This window comes from Rhopilema esculentum, chromosome 12, assembly GCF_057945365.1.
Source record: "Rhopilema esculentum isolate cy_ngs chromosome 12, ASM5794536v1, whole genome shotgun sequence".
In the NCBI taxonomy this organism is placed as follows: domain Eukaryota; kingdom Metazoa; phylum Cnidaria; class Scyphozoa; order Rhizostomeae; family Rhizostomatidae; genus Rhopilema; species Rhopilema esculentum.
The window spans coordinates 10,320,107-10,339,717 of record NC_142826.1 but is presented as its reverse complement, the minus strand read 5'-3'; the positions used below and the strand labels follow the sequence as shown (position 1 = coordinate 10,339,717).

Genomic DNA, 19,611 nt, shown 5'->3' with positions numbered 1-19,611 from the left:
CTGAAATCACGTGATAAGCTGCATACCAATAGTTAGCTTGCTCCTTCACAGCGTGTAGGAAAGTGACATAGTGACGTATCTCTCGTTTCTTTTTAGGTCAAATTGCTGATGTCACAGAAGGACTATGCCATTTAACATGTATTGTTGCCTTGCAATAAGGGATTAACTGTCCATGAGATTTTCAAAGATTTTGACAAAAACAGGTATCAAATGTTTTGGAACGAAACTTTCCTTTACTACCATTGTAATTGACACAAAAACCAGCGGGAGAAATATCAGTTGGTCCTCTTCTTGTAAACATGTGATTTTCTAGCATTTCACCAGCCTTTTTTACTCTTCTGTGCTATTAAAAACTTGACAGGACTGGAGCATTTTCGTTTTACATTGAAACTAAATCTTCAATTTCCAAACCAGCTTTTTCGTATTATATTAACATTGTTTTGCTTCATTTCAAGCTCTATTTATTATTTCATTGTTTTTTAAGGAAAACACACAATAATGCTGCTGGTGATTTCGTTATGCCTGCTATCTTTGACGAATTTGCATTTGTTACTACCAAGCATCCAAAAGTAGTTTTTCGGACTCAGAAAAGCAGTGCATATTGAGTAGTATCTGGAATCAGCCTGGCGATGTGACCACCCTTCGTGATTCCTTTGCCTAGGATTACAGAAAGCTAGCAGCTTCCCTCACTTTATGCGAAAGTATGGTCATGCCAGTGACTCGAATCACAGACCCTTGGACCTGCAGTCCGCGACCCTAACTACTGAGCCATCCTCGAAGAATAATTTTTAACGAATGAATCATAAGAGAAATGCAACAGACCAAAGGAGGAGTAGTAATAAAATACAATAGGTAAAGTTCATTATCATATAGTTCAAAATTCTTTTCATCACAACTATCTATGTACAACACGATAAAGTCAACAACAGAACATAGAAATAGAAAACAGGTGATAGAGAACTGCATAGCAACAACTTAAGGGATCTATCTCACATAGGGGGCATCTTTCTTCGTTCTTCTGGGTATCTAAAACAAAATACATTTCCAAGAAACTCGTTACAATACACTTATCGGTTGTGCGTCTATCGTTATCATAAGAGATATTTTCCGTGCTAAAACACACAGACATATCCAGGGGCATCATTCATAGACCTATGCAAGACGCTGGACACTCGATCTATCAAAAGAGTAAATCGACTGAAAATAGCTTTTAGAAAAGTGTTGCATTAGGTACTGCTGCATAAATCTAACACGATGCCTCTGGATTCAAACACAGTTTAAACACGCATTAAGTCCTAGCAAGAAATATGTCCTAGTGTCAAAAGGGGTTGGAGCTTATCAACCAAAGAGCAAATAAATTGAAAAAAAGTCAAGAGAAAAACGAGTTGTTCATACTTGGGGCAGTCAACCATTGTAAATTTTCATATCATTGTTAAACGGCTCCTTCCATAAAGATTTCCTAAACTATAGAAAACTTTCTACCAAATGTCACACTTCTTTATTCGCCTATCATTTGAACAAGAGCCTGAAAAATGGAAATGAACGTCCTTGCCAAGGGAAAAAATTTGTTAGGGTGCGACAACCAATGAAAAGATGCCGTAGCAATTTTAAACAAATTACTTTGGCGATAGATATCTCTGAATATACATTTACAGGCAGACACAAAGGCTGGTAACCTCAACATAAATTCACACAATTTTTCTTTCCTTGTCGCCGGATGAAAATGGACTTTGAACCAAATACAACATGACCATTCAATGTTTTTATCAATTAACATCAACCTGGAAATTTTAATGTGAAATTTATCTGCAGCTGACACAATAAAAAATTATCATAGAGTTCTACAGTGAAGCGAAAAATTTGTCTTTTTCAAAAATTTAAACATCTGAATGATTTGCCCTAAGTGTAAATTTTTTGCTCAATTTTGTGTGGGTAAATCAGCTAACTTTCAGCTTGCTTTGTCTGGGCATGCATGGAGGGCAGGGGGTTGTGACAGTTTAAAATAACTTACGAGCCATTATAAAACAACAGAGGCCTAAGGTAGTCTGTGAAGTAGAAGAAATATGCTACTGACATCTTTGCAATCGAAAATCGGTGCAATGTGATATGGAACGTGTTCCGTTTCTAAAATCTCCAGACAGTTCTTTTCGCACTTTTTTTACAGTTAAAATCCAGTCAATAGCGTAGAATATTCACGACAAGCTAGGATTAGAAAAATTCTAGTTACATGTTTGCGCCCATATATCCGCTCCACTGGAAAGCAGGTAGATTTAGTTCGCTAGTTGCTGATTTGTCAGGCGTGTAGGACATACTTGAAACCGTACTGGTGCTTGTCGTTACTGCGTTACCCGCGGTCGCCCCGAGATAATCCTGCGAGTGTCCTGAAGGGTTGTAAAATGTCTGTGGATAATACGATGCTGGTCTCTGACTACTACTGTAGCTTGGGTAATCGAACGGTAAGCTTCCATAACTATTGTTCGCTCTGTAATTCTCTTCTAGAACACTACCACTGTATACTGATGGGTGTTCTCCTGATGGATACTTCCATAGAGGAAAAGACCCCGCGTTTTGATAAGGATGAGGAAAAGCTCCACCTGGTTTAAATGATCGCACAAACTCATTAGGAGATCCTTTGTCTCTACCTAGAAAAGCCTTCGTGTGATCCAGCCTTCCAGGACTCTCTCTTGACCGTCTATATTTAGCCCTTCTGTTTTTGAACCAAACCTAAAAACAAAAATTATCCATCAATGTCAATAGACTCATCTATAATTTTCCGTTTATCCATATATTGAAAAATAATTCTCAATCATGAACTCCTATAAGTTATGGGCATGAAAGAAGTCCAGCTTTTAGGGAAAAAACACAAAGAAGGGAAGTTTAGAATGTCTTTTTGGGGTAGCATGCGCGAGCTGGTTCTTTCAGTTTCGTTAGAGTTCCGTCAGATGTCCAAAGAAGTTGTGTGTGTGAGGCACGGTCCATTTTAGAAGTTGCTACTTGCTTACTCAACTGCTTTCAACATAAAGTTTCCATTTCCAATAATCTTTGGTATTTCAGTATCTACTTAGTATGGCTAGATTCAGGTCATTTTGTCACACTAGCAACCGACGGTTTTCTTTATTCAATTCATTTATTAGTATGTCTCCTTAAAGTCGCCCCCCCCCCCCCACCTTCTGAAAATAGTCCTCCAACTTGGAACCCAAAATGGCAGTTTGTCTTGCATCTGAAAATCCAGCCAAAATTACAAAATTTTAACAAATAAAATACTATGGTATGTGCCGCCATATAGCTAGGCCGTTGACCAAATTTTCAAGTTGAAATGTGTACCAAATTTTTCAACAAAAGTTAGGTCTCGTTCATGTCCCAGAAAATAATTTTGTGAAATTTATAGAGGTAGGTGTTTGAAGGGTGCAAATACAAATTCTATAAATTTTTGCACGAGAAATAGCATCACGCATGTCCGAAACTAACCATGAGCTTTTCAAAACTGTTATTGAATCTATGAATGCCAGAGACTGAAAGTCATTAAGGTGAAAATTTTACATGCTTTTCAATATTCATTTTAGAAGAGCGTCAAGCACATTGATATTCAAGTAGCAGATAAATTGCGAGAGCTTGGATTTAGAGATGTCGGTAACGGTAGATGAATGTCCCGTGAAATGAGTCCAGTAGCGTGTTTGGGTCACCTGAACATCAGTTAGCAATGGAGTAACTGTGACCGCTAAAACGTGTTGGAGTCATGCATGCTTCCGTGGAAGGAGCTTCTTCTAATCCAAATGTGACAATTTGTCATTGAATCAAGTGCCTGAACAGCATCACGAGATTCATTTAGAAGCAACAACCATCAGATCATCAGACGAATCATAATAGAAAGCTACTTGATGTCACCCTTAAAATAAAGCCCTAAAAGGGCACGTTTGCCATCATGACATTTTCCCGAAACTTTTGTTTTGAAATTTGGCCTAGATAACAATGAAAATGGAGGTCACCTTGTTTGCTTGGGCAGAGAAAGCTTTTAAAAACCCTTATTTGTTTATTTCTCGGCGAACCAGGCCCAATCACTTTAGAGGTTCAACACGACTGATAAAACAGGTTTTAGTGTTCAGGCTGAAGGTATGGCGATTGTGAAATTAGGCAGTAACAGCTGCACATCTCGTGCATAATTTACTGGTTTGCGTACATTATGCAATCATGGAAAGTACCAAGCTTGTTCAATGACAGCGATATTCATGCATCTAAGTCGAAAGAAATTTATCAGCAGGTTCCAACACCCCTGAGAAAAAACGAAGAGAAATCTTGATTTGGCCTGATGCTCTTCAATTCGAACAGGAAAACTATCATCATTTGGGGAACCAATAGACGTTGCAAAAAATTCCAATGACAATTATTTATTACCCATGAATTGTAAACAGTTTCTTTCTTTTGTTCATTGGGACGAAGGCTTATAGAAAAAGCATCAAAAGCCACGCAGCAACGCTATTTATACCTGTCTTTCCCAAGATAACTTTTCAAAATCGCAATTGACATACGGCACACCGAATGCAAAAAACGGAAGTGACTGCACAATTAAAGAAAACACGAATAGACTAATTTCATTAGGGCTTGGTGCTGCAGTATACTTTGCGTACACAAGGAAGCGGACGAGTCTCATTCAATGCTGACTGTACAAAAATGTGGGACTGAACTAGACGGATTGATTGCGGTTTAAGAAGAGACACCCATGAATGTTTCACACGCTGGTTCAAAGAAAGAGCGCTCAGGCGGGGCAGTTGAATGCTCTCGATTTGTTAACGGCATTTCGACTGAACTTCAGTAAAATTATTTGTGACCATATGTTTTCAAAGTTAAGCCGAAACACTCATGATATCCTAATATATCAAAAATCCCGTGAATATCTAAGAGGATTTACTTCAACTCATAAAAAACTCGAGATATATTGAATTCTATCAACGTCCAATATTAGAAGAAACCAAAAGCTGAAAATACAACTGAATTATATTGTCTTGTATTCCACTGCATTGCACTGCATGTACGTTATTGTACTGTATTGCACTGTATTGTACTGAATTATACAGTATTGTACTGCATTGCACTGTATTTCACAGTATTGTACGTTATTGTACTGTATTGCACTGATTTGTACTGTATTATACAGTATTTAACTGCATTGCACTGTATTGCACTGCTTTGCACTGTATTGCGCAATACTGCACAGTATTCCACAGTATGGTATTGTATTGCACTACATTGTACAGTATTGAACAGCATTACTCAATATCTCATTTATTTTATCGATTTGTATTGCATTGCCTATCATATTCTGTATAAATTGTTTAATGCTTGTTTTACAATTGTAAATATGATCTTGTTCAAACTAGCATAAGGCAACTTCATGGATTCCACAAGACCGATGATCTACAGCAGCAAGAACAAAGACAACACAAAGTGACTCAGAATGGTATCGTAATCACAAACAAGAAAAGAAAATCTCTTCTATAAATGATGACCTTCATTTTTCTATGCCATTTAATGTTTGAAAATATTTTGTGAGGTAGATCTTTTGTTTGCTCCGTTTGATGGGAGAACAAATTTATTGAACTGAAAGAGGGCCGGAAAAAAACGAAATTTAAAAACGAATAATGAAATTTATGTTGGCAATTTTGCAGTCTTGTTAAAACGATATATAGCATACCTGAACTCGTGCCTCCGCTAAATTGATCTTTTTGGCTACCTCTTCTCTCATGAATACGTCTGGATACATTGTTTTACTGAATAAATCTTCTAACACATCCAGTTGAGCTTTAGTGAATGTAGTCCTTTCTCGACGCCGTTTTGGAGGAGCTACGAAAAATTAGCTATAAAATAGAGATCATAAGCACACACAAGTAGAATATCATTACATTTGCTGCTGCTTTTAAAATTGGTGAAATTATGAGTAACTCATGGTTTTTCTCAGTGTATCAACCACTGAATCTTTCTGGAATCGTAACAACTTTAACTGACTGAGCTCCTACAAGGTTCCTTTATGGGCCCTTTATTAATGAGATAGAGTTTCAGTGATGAGCTCGAGGAGCACAACACTGAATAAAATCACGTACGCTCTCGAAAATAATCACCCTTTAATCATAAATTAAGCACATTAATTTGCAAAATCAAATTTATTAAAGTGTAACATTGATCACAAAAATTACTTATACGTATATGTTATTGGAAAATGCAATATTTAGAATGTCCCTATGACACTTTTCCAAAAGTTCCGCTAAAATATCTGCAAATTAACGCTCGACAACATCAACTAAATGAACAATACGTTTTTCTAAGTACACTGCGATGGAGAAGAAACTAAAACCTCGTTATGATGACGGGTCAGTGCAACAACCATCGCTGTTTTGTTGCCAAAATGTCACTGAAATTGATCTGACCGAAAACCACGCCTGATGGCAATCATTTTTCACTCATTTCTCGTTGGTTGCTGCAGGGGCAGATCCAGACAGTTCCGACTGTTGCAATTGAAACTGTTACATTGTTGGGAAATGATTTATTTCATATTCTTATAATTTTTAATCGGTGAAAGTTTCATGAATGACAGTTTCATTTTCTAATAGCGATATTACTTGCGAGGGGCAGAGGTGATCAGCCTTTAAAACCACATTGGGGGCTATTGCACAAAATGTTGCAGAAAATAAAGCAAAAGTAGAAAAATCAAGCAAAATGCCAATTTTCGGCATTGACAAGGAGGCATAATCCCCCCAGAGCCCCCCAGCTCTACACCCCTGCTTTTGATGCAAATTCAAATTCTTGGGACGAATGAAGATGGCCCACACAACGAAAAAAACAATTTGCCTTAATGTATCTTACAAGGTGTTCAAGAACATTTCGCTGCTTTTCACTTCAGACTATGGTCGCCCCTGCATTCATGATGTAGATAATCTATCATATTGATTTAATATTTTGCTTATGCTGCTGTTCAGAAAAGATAACGCTGTTTTCAGTTGTCTATGATATCAAACCTTTGCACATTTTTTCTTTTGCAAATCTGCAAAGGTCAGATTTTTTTTCAATTTCATATAGTACGTTGCAAAATAGTTCCCAAACTGGCATGATATGTTGTGATTTAATTTATGAAATATTGCTGTTTGATTTAGCTTAAGAATTGGTTTACCGTCGTGTGTTCAAAAGATGATTATTGCGCATGAAATTATTTGGAAGCACTTTTGAATCTATGATTCAATTTCTAAAGAATCACAAAATAATCACAAATTAATCACCTTAATTACTAAAAATCAAATTAATCACACACAAAATTGATTTGATCACAAATTAATCACTAGTGATCATTAATCCCATACACTATTTTCAAGAGTGATTTGCCCCTCCGATGAGTTGGTCATATTGCTTTAAAAGTAACTTCAATCTTTTAATTAACGCCCAAGAGCTTATGATATCTTCAAACAAGGAAGCCTTGATGTTTTATGTTAAATGTTTGCAGTAAAAATATGAAATTTCATATGATTCATTTATAAATTAATTCGCAATTGTACATCAGAGAAATTTTGCTGGCCATCAAGGCATAACATAAAATGGTAGAAATTGCTTCAACCATCCGTCAGTAGTTTATTAAGTTATCCATTGATCAATGTTCTGTCTGTGAGGCCCACCTAAAGCGCATTCACTACTAACTCGTTTCTATGGACACATTTCCAACAATACCTCAATTAACCCACCAGCCGCATAGAAAGCGGTGCGTTCTACAGGAGTTCGTTAGATACTTGAGAATAATCAGCCATTCAAATATTCCTTAGCGCTATAATAATAAACCGTTGGATTGTATAAAAACATAATTAATAAGTTTGGAAGGCCAGTCAATAGAGTGTACGTTTACCAAATAACTACCAACTAGGACAGGCTCCATCATTACATTATTAAATTGATACCCATGGTGCACAAACTGCGTAGATATTCTTTTTTTGAAAAGCAAGCATAAACGGACTCATTCCTTTAAAAGGTTTTCTTCATTCTCTGTTGGTTAAAGGCTGATTTCTACGAGGCGAATTTCGCTGCGAATTCTCTTCAAAATTGTCTTTTGATTTCCTCGAGATTGCGAATTCGTTCCAAATTTATATATTGATTTCCCCCAAAACTCAACTCTAAGGCGCCCATTTTCAGAACTGCACGCATGGCGAATGTTCCAAGACTGTTTTCTTACAAATCAAGCAAATTGACTTTTGCTTTCACTGGTTATAAGGTGCTGCGAAATATTTCGCCGCGAAAAAGTAGAACTCTTTTCTACTTTCTTGCGAATTCGTTGCGAAATCAAAAATCAAAACATCGCATGTCTTGATCCCTTCATCAGCGAAATTCGCCTCGTGAAAATCAGCCTTAATGCGTAAACACCATCCACAAACTGCCTCCGCAAAGGCGCTCCTTAACTTGGCACGGAAAATTAGTTTTAGCAATAAAGATAATGGGCTTATTGGCATGTATATCAAATAAAAATTGGATGTTACAATAAAAGGATTGAGGTTACTTCGCCCAAAATTTAGGGTATGAGTAACTGCAGGGAACGTTCGTAGAGTGCAGAGTATGAGCCTCCCTTTGAGACTGATAACTAGCGAAAGAGCTATCTTTTATTTCCAAAATGAAAAATGCTTCGCAGTTGATCAGTTGACTGTTTCAGCATACTTGGAAAGTAACTAGCTGTATTGAAATTGAAAGGCATCAGGTAATTGTATGGTTTGAGGAAACGGGATCCGTGGACTGGGCCAATTATCAAATTTTTGGAGAGCAATCCCTTTTAATATAAACTATAAACTAACAATACCTTTCAATGGAATCGAGAACACTCTGATCATGCTCTGACAGAACGAAGCAACTGTAAGGACGAGAGGCTTGATAAGGGGCAAAAGTAATTCTTAATAGTAATAACTTTCCTTGGGTCTCTAGAAGAAGAAAGTAACTTTAGGCTTACTCGAACATAAAAAGATCTTATTCAACTTTGAAATTTGACGACAACAAACTACATCTTGCAGCCATATGGAAATCAGGAATTCGTTTGCCTCATGTTGTGAAGGTCAGCGATGAATTGCTTGAACGCGTGAAGTTGACATGGAGTACTATTTCGTGACCTGACAGGCAGTTAATTCCTTCCGAAAGGCCTCATGGGGGACATCAAAACCTTTTGAATGCCTAATTTCACTCAACACACCGCGTACCTTGGCAAGAAAAAAAAAGGACACGAAAAGCATCACCAACAAGGCGCAAGAACACAAAAGTCAAGGATAACTTTTCTTCACAATCGCCTTTGATTGGCTGAAATAATTAATTGTTTTAATTGATCTTATCCGATTTTGAAAGGAAATAGATAAATATCCACGAAGTAACAAATTTGGAAAATTGTGATTTTGACTCTGTTTTAAGAAGATACTTCTTTTGAGCGGCTCAATGACCAATGACCGTAGAAATACGAGCTTTGCATTGGCAAAGCAGTTGTTGCATTCAAGATTTCATATCGATTAAAGATTCTGCCGGGTAAGAAATTTTCAGGAAAAAAGGTTTTCCTCTGGAACCAGGCAAAGATAAGCAGTTGAAAAAAATCTTTATCAAACCAAATGAAAAACAGTTCGACATCAGTTTTAACTCAAGAGTCTTATCATTAATGCATTGCCATGATTTAATTCTGTGAGATTAGCATATGCCATGATTGTATGAAATTAACCGTGTGATTAATTACCGCGCGATGAAAAACCGCGCGGTAAACATGTTTAACCAGTCACGGAACGTAGAACCAGTTTTCTATCTAAATCGGCATATGTAAGGCTTAAAGTTGTTGAAAGCAGAAGGCAACGTCTGTATTACATGATAATTCTGCAAACTCTGCACCATCTTTCGCCTTTTAAACAACAATGTCCAAAGTATGTACACCACAAACAACAATGTAACAATCAAAAGATAGTAAAGCCATATTTAATGAATTTGAGAGTTAATGTTGATCACAGCGCAAAATGTATTTGACCTTAAATTTTAATGGGACGAACGGAAGAAAAAAGAGACCGCCTCATCCTTCTGGGTCAGCGACAAATTGAGAATGTCATCCGCAAGTGCAGACAACAGGGCAATGGCCTGCATACTGATTCCAATTCAGTTTGTGTTACCTCTACTCTTCCTTTTGACTCTAAAAACCAGACGAACATTTAGAAGTTTTTATCTTATGGCTTTGCAGAAAGTGAGAAATTTGGTGCTTTTCGGACACTTGTTTTTTACCCATTCGGACGAGAGGCTGTCCATAAAACCAGCTTTTATTAACACTATCGAGTAAGTGCCTCATACGGAAAATGCCATTTTTCGAACCTATTGAAATATTACACTTGCTTCAAGAAAAATAACTTCCTTTGACATAATCACAGTGGCCAATTGCTTGTTGGTTTTAAAACTGCGTTCATCAAAACCGTAGGCCACAAGTGATCCGACTTGACGTTGCATAAACAAATAAACAAAGACAGCAAAGATAAACAAAGATTCTTGGAAAATCTTTCACAAATCAGTGTTTCTTTGGGAACAACTAGATTCTTTTTTTGGCTAATTAGATCACCCAGTCTACGCTGTTTCTATTCAGCTTTAACAAAACAACAAAAGAAGCGCACTTCTTCATGCGATGTCCATAATAGTATGTCTAATGACATCTTGGTGCGAGATCATAAACTTTTTCACTGGGCTTTGCAAATCTGTCCTTGAGAGCATTTAGAAGATGTTTAACTTAGGCTTTGTGGTGTCTGGTTGAAGGCTAGAAAGGCTTTTTTCGCTCAACGTGACGCTCCTCATAGCGATACTGCATAAGAACATTCAACTGCAGTAGAGTAGAATGACTCTTTATCTTTGTCTGTCTACATTACTCTCCGCCTAAGCAAAATTGTAGCCCTTGACTGCTACAACTATTTAAAACGAATCTCAAGACAAAGAAGATTGGAAGCTTTCGTTGACTTTAAAATGCACCGAATAATGTTCCCTTTTTCTATGGGCATTTGCACATATACTTGCTGTGACAATGAGAACAACTTCAGTGCCAAAGCCGAGTCCTGAAAAAGTGTAATGAATGACCATAATAATGATATTCATCACCATCATATGAATCTACCAGGCAACACATGACATTCATCTTTGGTTAGCTTGACAGAAGATTCATAATCTAAAAGAAGACAATGTTGGTGATTTGAGTTAATCGACCAAAAAATTTATCTGGCAAGGTCGGTCGGCCGTAGTAACATAACAAAGCTTTGAAACTTCAACAAGATCTTTAGAATTCTCGTCCATAAATAGAAAAGCTTTTCTCTGAAGAAATAATCTTAAAGTTAAACACAATTTAGCCATTTAATTTTGAGGCAATAACACGACTGGCTCGTTATTTGCCCGCTATTTGCCCGCTCAATAACCAGGCTTCTTCACGTGCTGAAAACTGTTTATATAATCCATCAACTGTAAAAATATCATCAACTGAAACTCGGTCAGACCCTCCAGAAAACAAAATGATTTTTACTCATTCAGCTTGTATACAGACAAAATGTAGGCGCTCAGTGAATCTTGAGACCATGTCTTTATTGCTGTCACATTCTGGCGCGTCTGAAGGTATAAGGCAAAGAAGTTAACTACAGAAGTAAATAAATACATTGCTTATTGACATTATGCTTCTTTTATAAGCTCAAGCGTGTCGATTTATTTGCAGAATCGGGATTTACAGTATATCCGAGACAAGAAACCAATTGGCAGTTCGTATGCCTACACGCGTGTCTTAAAATTGTCTTTTTATCAATACCTGAAAACAATCTATTATTCGATGAGCAGATTATACAATATTAATAGAAACAGATTTTGTGCATTTTTATTGATATTCACTATCTATAAAATTTTTTAGAACTGTGAAAGGTTTGAATAAAAGCCTCCCAAAGGCACAAGTCAGTGATTTGCATTTGAACAAAGTTCAACCAGCATTGCTCTGCAGAAAAACTAGAAAATCTTCTATCAATGATTGCTAACTGCAATTACATTATCATTCCAGTTGAATTAAACCTAGTTGAGTTGCTTATATCGTTCAGGTTTCTTGAAATTTTTTTCAATGTGAGTCAACCTGAAAGCTTTTTCTCATTGTCAACCCACACATTAAAGGAAATGACAAGCACATATAATAGTTTTGACTTGATACATTTGTTGCGAAATCCATTCTCTCTGAATTCTGCGTATAAGCAAAGAAAAAACTTGAAATATTTAACATTGCATAAAAACTTTTATCTGTTTACTTTCTCAAGGCAGTGTGTTTATAAAATAGCATTCCCTGCATTGGAAACTAACTGGACAAAAAATCTAAGTCGACGTCTAAATAGATTAAACTAGACACGATTGGCACCAGAGTGAACCAAAGAAAAAACAAACAAATTTTGGATTTCCTTTGACTAAGAAATCCCTTGCATGTAAGTCAGATTTCTGAGAGGACAATGAATTATATTGAGTTTTCTGAACATACGTAATCAGTTGTTTTAGAAATGAAACCGAATATTTTTAAAAACGTCTGGGTGGATAGCACATTGATTGTACCTATGTTTTCGTGATTGCTACAGCAGAGAAGGTCTTTTTTCTAGGACATTTATAATCAAATGGACCGATAGGTGAAAATATTGCAAAGGGCTTTGACACATTTTATGCTTAAAATACAGCTCTTCTGATGCCCATCAAATCTGCATACTTTGCCATAAGTATTTTTATAAATCTAAAACCGATAACTGTTTGTGGTGCTAAATCACTCAAAAAAATAAACTTATAAAAAGAAAACGCAGTTATGTTTAAGAGTAGTGTCCCAAGAAACACCCTGTGTGCGCGCAAAAGTGCATAAGTTGAATGGCATAAAACTGGTGTTGATTGTAAATACTTCAATATAAAATTTTTATCTTCTTTTAAAAGAAGTGCAAGTATTGGGCCAATGGCTGTTTCATACACGTATATCTATGGTCCTAATGGCTCTCTCATGTCCTTAAATCAAATCGTTACCAGCTAGATCAATAAACTCCCTTAAGATGAACCCATATTCTGAAGAAGATAGTCAATCGCATACATAATAATGGCAATATCAAACACTAGAGATTCAATGACACAGATCAGCCTTGTAAAAAGCTTCAAGAGCTGGTTACTTGACCTTGGGAAATGAAAGCGGATCTGTTTGCAAGCACTCAGCTTTCAGTTTGCCAAGAGATTGGCAACGACACACTAAAACTGACTTGGATTACTATTAAACAACCTTTTACAAAATTCTATCAATCGTTTCGATGTGGTAGCCGAAACCAGGCGAAATTGAGAGCCAAAATCATAGAATGAAAGTTATTCTTGAGAGTGATTGAAAGAGGGCTGCAAACTAAAGAGGCGGAAGACTGGGAGGGGTATGATGGGCGGCGAATCATACATCTAGAAGCTGGTGTGGAGCCAACAGCAAGGAAACTAAAAAATTAGCTGAAATCTGAAAAAAATCAGAAAAAAATCTGGACTTCCTTAACCATTCATTTAAAACGTATGATACAGAAATATAAGAATATCTGGTCCGCTAAAGTCTTAAAACATATTAAATAGAAAACAGCAGCGTCACTGTCTACTAGAAGGCAGGTAGGTGTAAAATAAAACGATAACAGACGGAGGATTAGGATTATGAAAATTATCTTGAAAGAAAGAGTAAGCAGCTTTATTTCGTAAATGTTTGATTATGCTATGAGAATTAAGAGGACATAACTTGGCACATAAAACTAGCCTAATGTATAAAGCAGAATGAGAGATAAGTCATAAACAGGTTTATGGCATCAAATGTTCAGAAATGGGAGAAATGGGGAATCAGATCCGGTGTTTAAAAAGCTGTATTTTGAGTATGTATCGTATTGAAGTTTTTTTCTCTCTCTTACAGCCAAGATTGAAAGGTTGGCAGTTTGCAAACATTTACTCAATCGAATGAAACATAGAGGAAATGGTTAGGTGAAATAGTTAGCGGCATTTCTTTGCACCGCAGCAAGGAAGTGACTCCGATTTCCATGCCTCGTGGGGTTAGCACTTGATGCTCTTAATGGACATGAAAATATGACTATCATTGGCCTAGAGCAAGAAAAGTACCAGTTAAAACATAGTGTATTTGTCAAACTGCGATCGTTTTAGAGTATAGGACGCCTGTTTACTGCGAATTATCTTCATTCATTCATTACAGGGCTTAATTTTAGAACACCCTTGCTAAACTCCAGAATTACTCATGGCCTCAAAATTTGCAACGATTTATCCTAATCCACGAAAGCTTACAAGGTTAACAGGTCCGGATTTTGAAATATTGCGACTTGTTAACCTTGCAGCTTTTTTAAGACATACAAATACACTGGTTTGTAAAACATGGCATTCCTAGCTGATGAAAAATTTGCTTCTCGGCGATTCTTACATCAAATTTTAAAGTTTTTTCATCGCAAACAAAACAAATCGACATCTCTTCAACAAATGATTTTACCTAGAACTCAGTAATGGCGAGATGCTCTTGTTTCCATGTAAACAGACCTAGCCGTCTATGTCATGTTGCTTGCGACTTGGCTGAACAGCTTCCGAGGATTTCGCCAGCATGATATAACTGAACATGCTGTTCGATCATTAAAGCTAAATTATTTCATTTCAATCTGAGAAAAGCCTTGACTTTAACATTAATCTTTTTAGTGACGTTAGTATCATGTTTTCGCAACAAGAATCTATTCTCTACAAAACAACGAACTTGCTAACATCAAAACTTTCTTACCGGAGCTCGAAGAGTTTTCTGTCATTTTAGTCATTATTGGTTGATCTTTGCTTGCCTGATCCAGTTCCTGCAATCATATAAACAATAAACTGATGAAAATTTTTAACTTTGACTAAGGTATTTAAATCGGCATAGCCTTGAAGCAAAGCAAGACCCGAATGATGTCAGTAAACACCCTTACCCCTTTATGGGACATATACCACATAAAATAAATCAAATATTCTATTATATCAAGTAACACTACACTATGACATTCAGAAATTGTAAAGTTTGCAAATAGAATTATACATGAAGAAGAAAAGTTAAAAACAAATTAACAACCAAATGGATCCAAGAGCAGTTGGAAATAAGAGCAAGATTGCCCAAAATTGGCTACTGTTTCAATATGACTACTATTATTAAATATCAACGAAATACTGTAACTATAAACTCAATACTTGTGCTGCTATCAAGTAAAATATTTTGAGTAAAACCATAAATTGAAATCATTTACAAAATTTATATACAGTTTTAAGAAAATATTGTTGCGATTCAAGACATTGTGAGCAAAACGATCAGAAGGTGTGAGAAAATCGATATCATGTATAAGTATTACCATTAACTTCGATGTGCTTAAACTTGATTCATTTCAAAAGCATCAAAAACTCTTAAAGACTTGGATTACAAGTGAAAAAATGTTGAGTACAAAATTCTTAACATACCATCTTGCAAAAGGAAGAATCAGAGCAACAGACAAGAGGTACAACCTCCTGTCAAGTCAGCTAGGAATGACTTAACTCTGACACCGGCGAACATCTCTTATCTATATGGACCAGGAGGGGAATAGACTCCGTTCTCATAAACTACGTTAAATAAGGAATTAACAAAGGGGCAGGGGGTCATTATATCTGTATCGCATTTAACCGTTTCAAAACTTTGCATATAGGTTATGGCTATCCTTTTGGTCGATGCACATCAGCTGGAAATTAAAATTGCCAGATTTTCGTCACCTCGTGATTTGAACCCTTAAAACTCAATAAGTGGAAGCAGCACTGATCCATGCGTATTTTTAAGCAAACGTTTATCGACATTTTTATCAAAAAGCTATATATAAACAGGACATAATTGAAGGAAAGACCTACATAAGATGAAGCCTTGTGAATATACAGGGTATGTATACATTTAAACAAACAAGAATATAACCTATACATGGCAAGTCTCCATGTTGTGTTGACTGTTCGTGTTATAATAATACAAGAAGGGCAAGAAAGATATCCTTATCTCCCCTTACCAAATCAAAACACAATAAGGCACCAGTGTTGCTTGTGACAAAAGCAATGCGCCTCTTTTACACAGCCTTTCCTATCTTTAGAGCAATAGTCATTGACAATCGATTGTCAATAGGCAGTTTAGCCATTAAGTCAAGTGGCGTTCATCTTTTTATCGTCATGCGAATTGAAAAGGTGCACTTCAAAGGAAAATCGATAACTTTTATCAGGGTTGTAATAGAGAGAAGGCTGACAAGAATGCGCGTCGGACGGTATTCAAAAATGGGCCCTGGCCAAAAACGAAATGTTTTTATCAGTTTAGTACACAAAAATCAGTTTCTGATGATAAGTTGGATTGGAAAACCAAATTGATATTGGATTGGGGTCATTTTTAAGTGAACATGACATATCGTAAAGATAGAAGGAAACATTCAAATTCTTGATTAAATACATAAGCAAGCAGCGTGGATCATATACATCAAAATAGAAATGCCCCATTGTGCGGGTGTTTTTTGACCATTTATTTTTCTCAGGCACAAAACCAGAAGTTTGTTATCTATTCAAGTTCCGTGAATCGTCCTCTATCGCAAGGTCAGAACACATCTCCTGAATAGAGAAACTTGAGAACTGTCTCTTTGGTTTCGCGGGAATCAATTAAGTTAAATTGAAGGGAAAGTCATATGCCGAGATCCTTCAACATGCTGAATATATGTTATTGATAATTACCCTTTTTGTTTACTTTGAGTACACCAGATCGCCATGATATCTGGGCTAGCAGCAGTAAGCCTTGTTATATGCACATATTTCCTGTCGAAAACACCAAGACTTTCAATGTGTCGAACGGCTTGCTACTTCCAAAAGCAGCAGAGTTGATGGCGCATTCCCATCTAGTGTTTATTACTAGCTACCGATAATCATCCTGCACGTAACTGGGAATATTTCAACAAGACGTTACTCGACTTCCCTGGAATTTATTTCAGTAACAACCAAGTCAGGACACAAGAGTAATCACAAGCCAAGATAACGGTGTTTTCTCGTCTAAGCTACCGTGCGAAGTGGGGCTGTACAACGCCAAGAGGTGTTGTGTAAAGAGATTATCATATCAAACAGGCTCCAATTGATATATGAAAATTCTGCCACCAGTTGTAAGTGTGAACTCACAAATACACAAATACATCGATGTATTCACATACGATGTAATCCACTTGTAATTGAGTACAAATACAATCTAATGGATCATTATTTTGTTAAGACTTGTGCCAAATACTTCAACACCTTGAAAAGTCTCCGCTAATAGTCGATACAATCACAAACGAATAAGATTAGCCTTAAAAGTAGCTTATACCGTTTTAAACTCAACTCTTCATAAGACTCTTAGCACCTGACTTAAATATTTCAGTTGCCTTAAAGAGGAAGCAAATTTGCGAAACTTACCTTTAAAATTGACAATCAAAGTTTCAGAGTTTGATTTTCTCCTTTCTTGACCACGAACAAACCTGACGTCAAACGGGCTCTCCAACGAGTGCTTCCTAGAGGAATTCAGCCTCTCTCTAAGATAGCTGTACGCAATTACAGCTCACAATTGTAAAGAATAAGCTATTTAATGTGATAAAGTTCAAAGGAATACCGCCATTCACCGCTCCCGCTGTGCGCTATAGCTACCTGACATATGTTCCCACCGCGAACTTGACAAACGGTAGAGGCTAGGGCGGTAGTGCAAGGCATTGTGGGTCATTCTTGAATTCTTTAGTGCTATAAATGCCGGTTCCAGGGTTGATGCTTCGATTTTAAAACCAGTGGTTTTATGTTTAATTCTGTTATGTGTGACCTTATTGTCAGAAAGTCTTAAAGAGTGCCATGACATTTTATCTTGACAATTTGCTTCCTTCAAAAACTGAGGCTCCGGTTGCTGCATATCATTATGTTGCTGTTGTTAGAATGCTTTACATTGTTTGTCACCCGTCAGAAAACTTGATCAAATTGCAGAACAATGTCAAAATTGGGATAATTTCGATACAATTTTTATTTCATACTCGCACTAATCAGGTTACTATACAGAAATTAGGACCCAAACCTTCCATTTTGCTGAGCCTATTTGTCTTCTTGACAGGAGGATATGATTACAGTGGGAATTATAATGATGATTATGATTATTATGATCATCATGTATATTGTGATGATGACGATTATGATTATAATGATGATCATCATATTATTTTATCATTCTTCGGCTACTTATATTATCCTTTGCTTGATAAGTTAAATGAAAATAAAAGATTTTATTAAGAAAGTTTCATTGAGGAAATCTGACCTCCAACATTTAGTAAGCAAATATTGCACCTGATTGAAGACCTGAGCCATAATTTAGGTGGACGTTGATCTGTAATTGGTCCATCTGTTGCCTGATACCGTGCAATTCAGTGAGCTTTGGAAAACAAATACCGATTTATGCTTAATCTCTGTATATATAATCGCAATATTATTTAAGCATTTGTTCTAGAAGTATAGCGTCAAATCGGGGATTTGAAACCTGTGCGATTAACATTTGCATGAATCATGTAAAGACATGAGAGTGAAAACAATGGACCTGACACAGTCGTCTCTCGATAATTAGCAGGATAAAGCAGGTGATGCAACGCGCGAGAGAATTCGATCGAATCTTTAGCAAAGCTGAATTGCAAACAAGCACAACAACCATTGATATCGTTATCTGAATAGTTTATTCGAACTATGATAAACAAGATTCTATTTCCGATTGGCAAATTGATAAAATGAACTGATTTGCAATAGCCTTTTGACTTTCTTTTTTCGCTCAGATGTCGAGAATTTCAATTCAGTAGAAAATTTGATTTTTTCCACAAAAGCTCCGAGTGGCTCTATTCTACTCAAATGAAAATCTAGCTGTGAGAGGACATTGCATGTCATCATGGGGAATTCTCACTCAGCTCAAAGTACTTTACCTTGAAAAGGCTTCGCACAACTTCTCTGCTGGAAATTCAGGCTGATTAACAAAAATGAGATAAACTTCTAGACAGCTTCCACCCCGCTTCTCCTCTTTGTTTACACTAGGGGTTTTGGCATAAAGCGAATACATAAAAATGTTTTTCGATAAAGTGAGAATGATAATCAAAAAGGAAAGGCTGCAATAAACCCTTTTAGGAAACCTTTTTATTTTCTAAGGAAAAAAAATTCAGTTGACCTGATATACATATATCTGAGTCTGTAATTGATCGGAGTGCCTTGGTCACCATTTCTCTCAAAAGACCTGTATTGCTGGTGATCTGTTCTCAGTTTTTGCCCTACCCAAAAGTTTTGTTAAATGCTATAAGGTTTGAGCCTTTCCATCTTTTGGAAAAGCATGGAATCAAGCCAAGGTTACATCAGTTCTTACAAAAGAAGGGAGGCTTTAGAAGATAAAGCCATAGCCCATTCATGTCTTCTTCTACTCTACAGCATTATACAAATACCATTCTACACAAATCTATACCTTCGGCAAGAGTCCCCTCTCCTCTCCTAATACCCTCAAAAATCCTATTGTTCCAAGTAAATATCGTTTGCTGTTTGAGGAAAGGTACA

The 19,611-nt window shown here is 36.6% G+C and overlaps 1 protein-coding gene across 3 annotated transcripts; it reads right to left on the bottom strand.

Annotated features, from left to right (window-relative positions):
• Positions 1 to 853: 853 nt before the first annotated feature.
• On the bottom strand, positions 854 to 17,681 carry LOC135681422 (homeobox protein OTX2-A). Of its 3 annotated transcripts, XM_065195892.2 has the most exons (5): positions 17,470 to 17,681; positions 16,762 to 16,842; positions 14,789 to 14,855; positions 5,690 to 5,838; positions 854 to 2,724 (listed from the first exon to the last, which is right to left on the bottom strand). In XM_065195892.2, the coding sequence occupies exons 3-5, from the start codon at positions 14,820 to 14,822 to the stop codon at positions 2,224 to 2,226; spliced, it is 684 nt and encodes a 227-aa protein (XP_065051964.1). In that variant the 5' UTR covers positions 14,823 to 14,855; positions 16,762 to 16,842; positions 17,470 to 17,681; the 3' UTR covers positions 854 to 2,223. The 3 variants fall into 3 exon arrangements, with proteins under 3 accessions (XP_065051964.1, XP_065051963.1, XP_065051962.1); XM_065195891.2 differs by lacking the exon at positions 16,762 to 16,842 and having other exon boundaries at positions 17,470 to 17,679; XM_065195890.2 differs by lacking the exons at positions 16,762 to 16,842; positions 17,470 to 17,681 and adding an exon at positions 15,490 to 16,730.
• Positions 17,682 to 19,611: the final 1,930 nt, after the last annotated feature.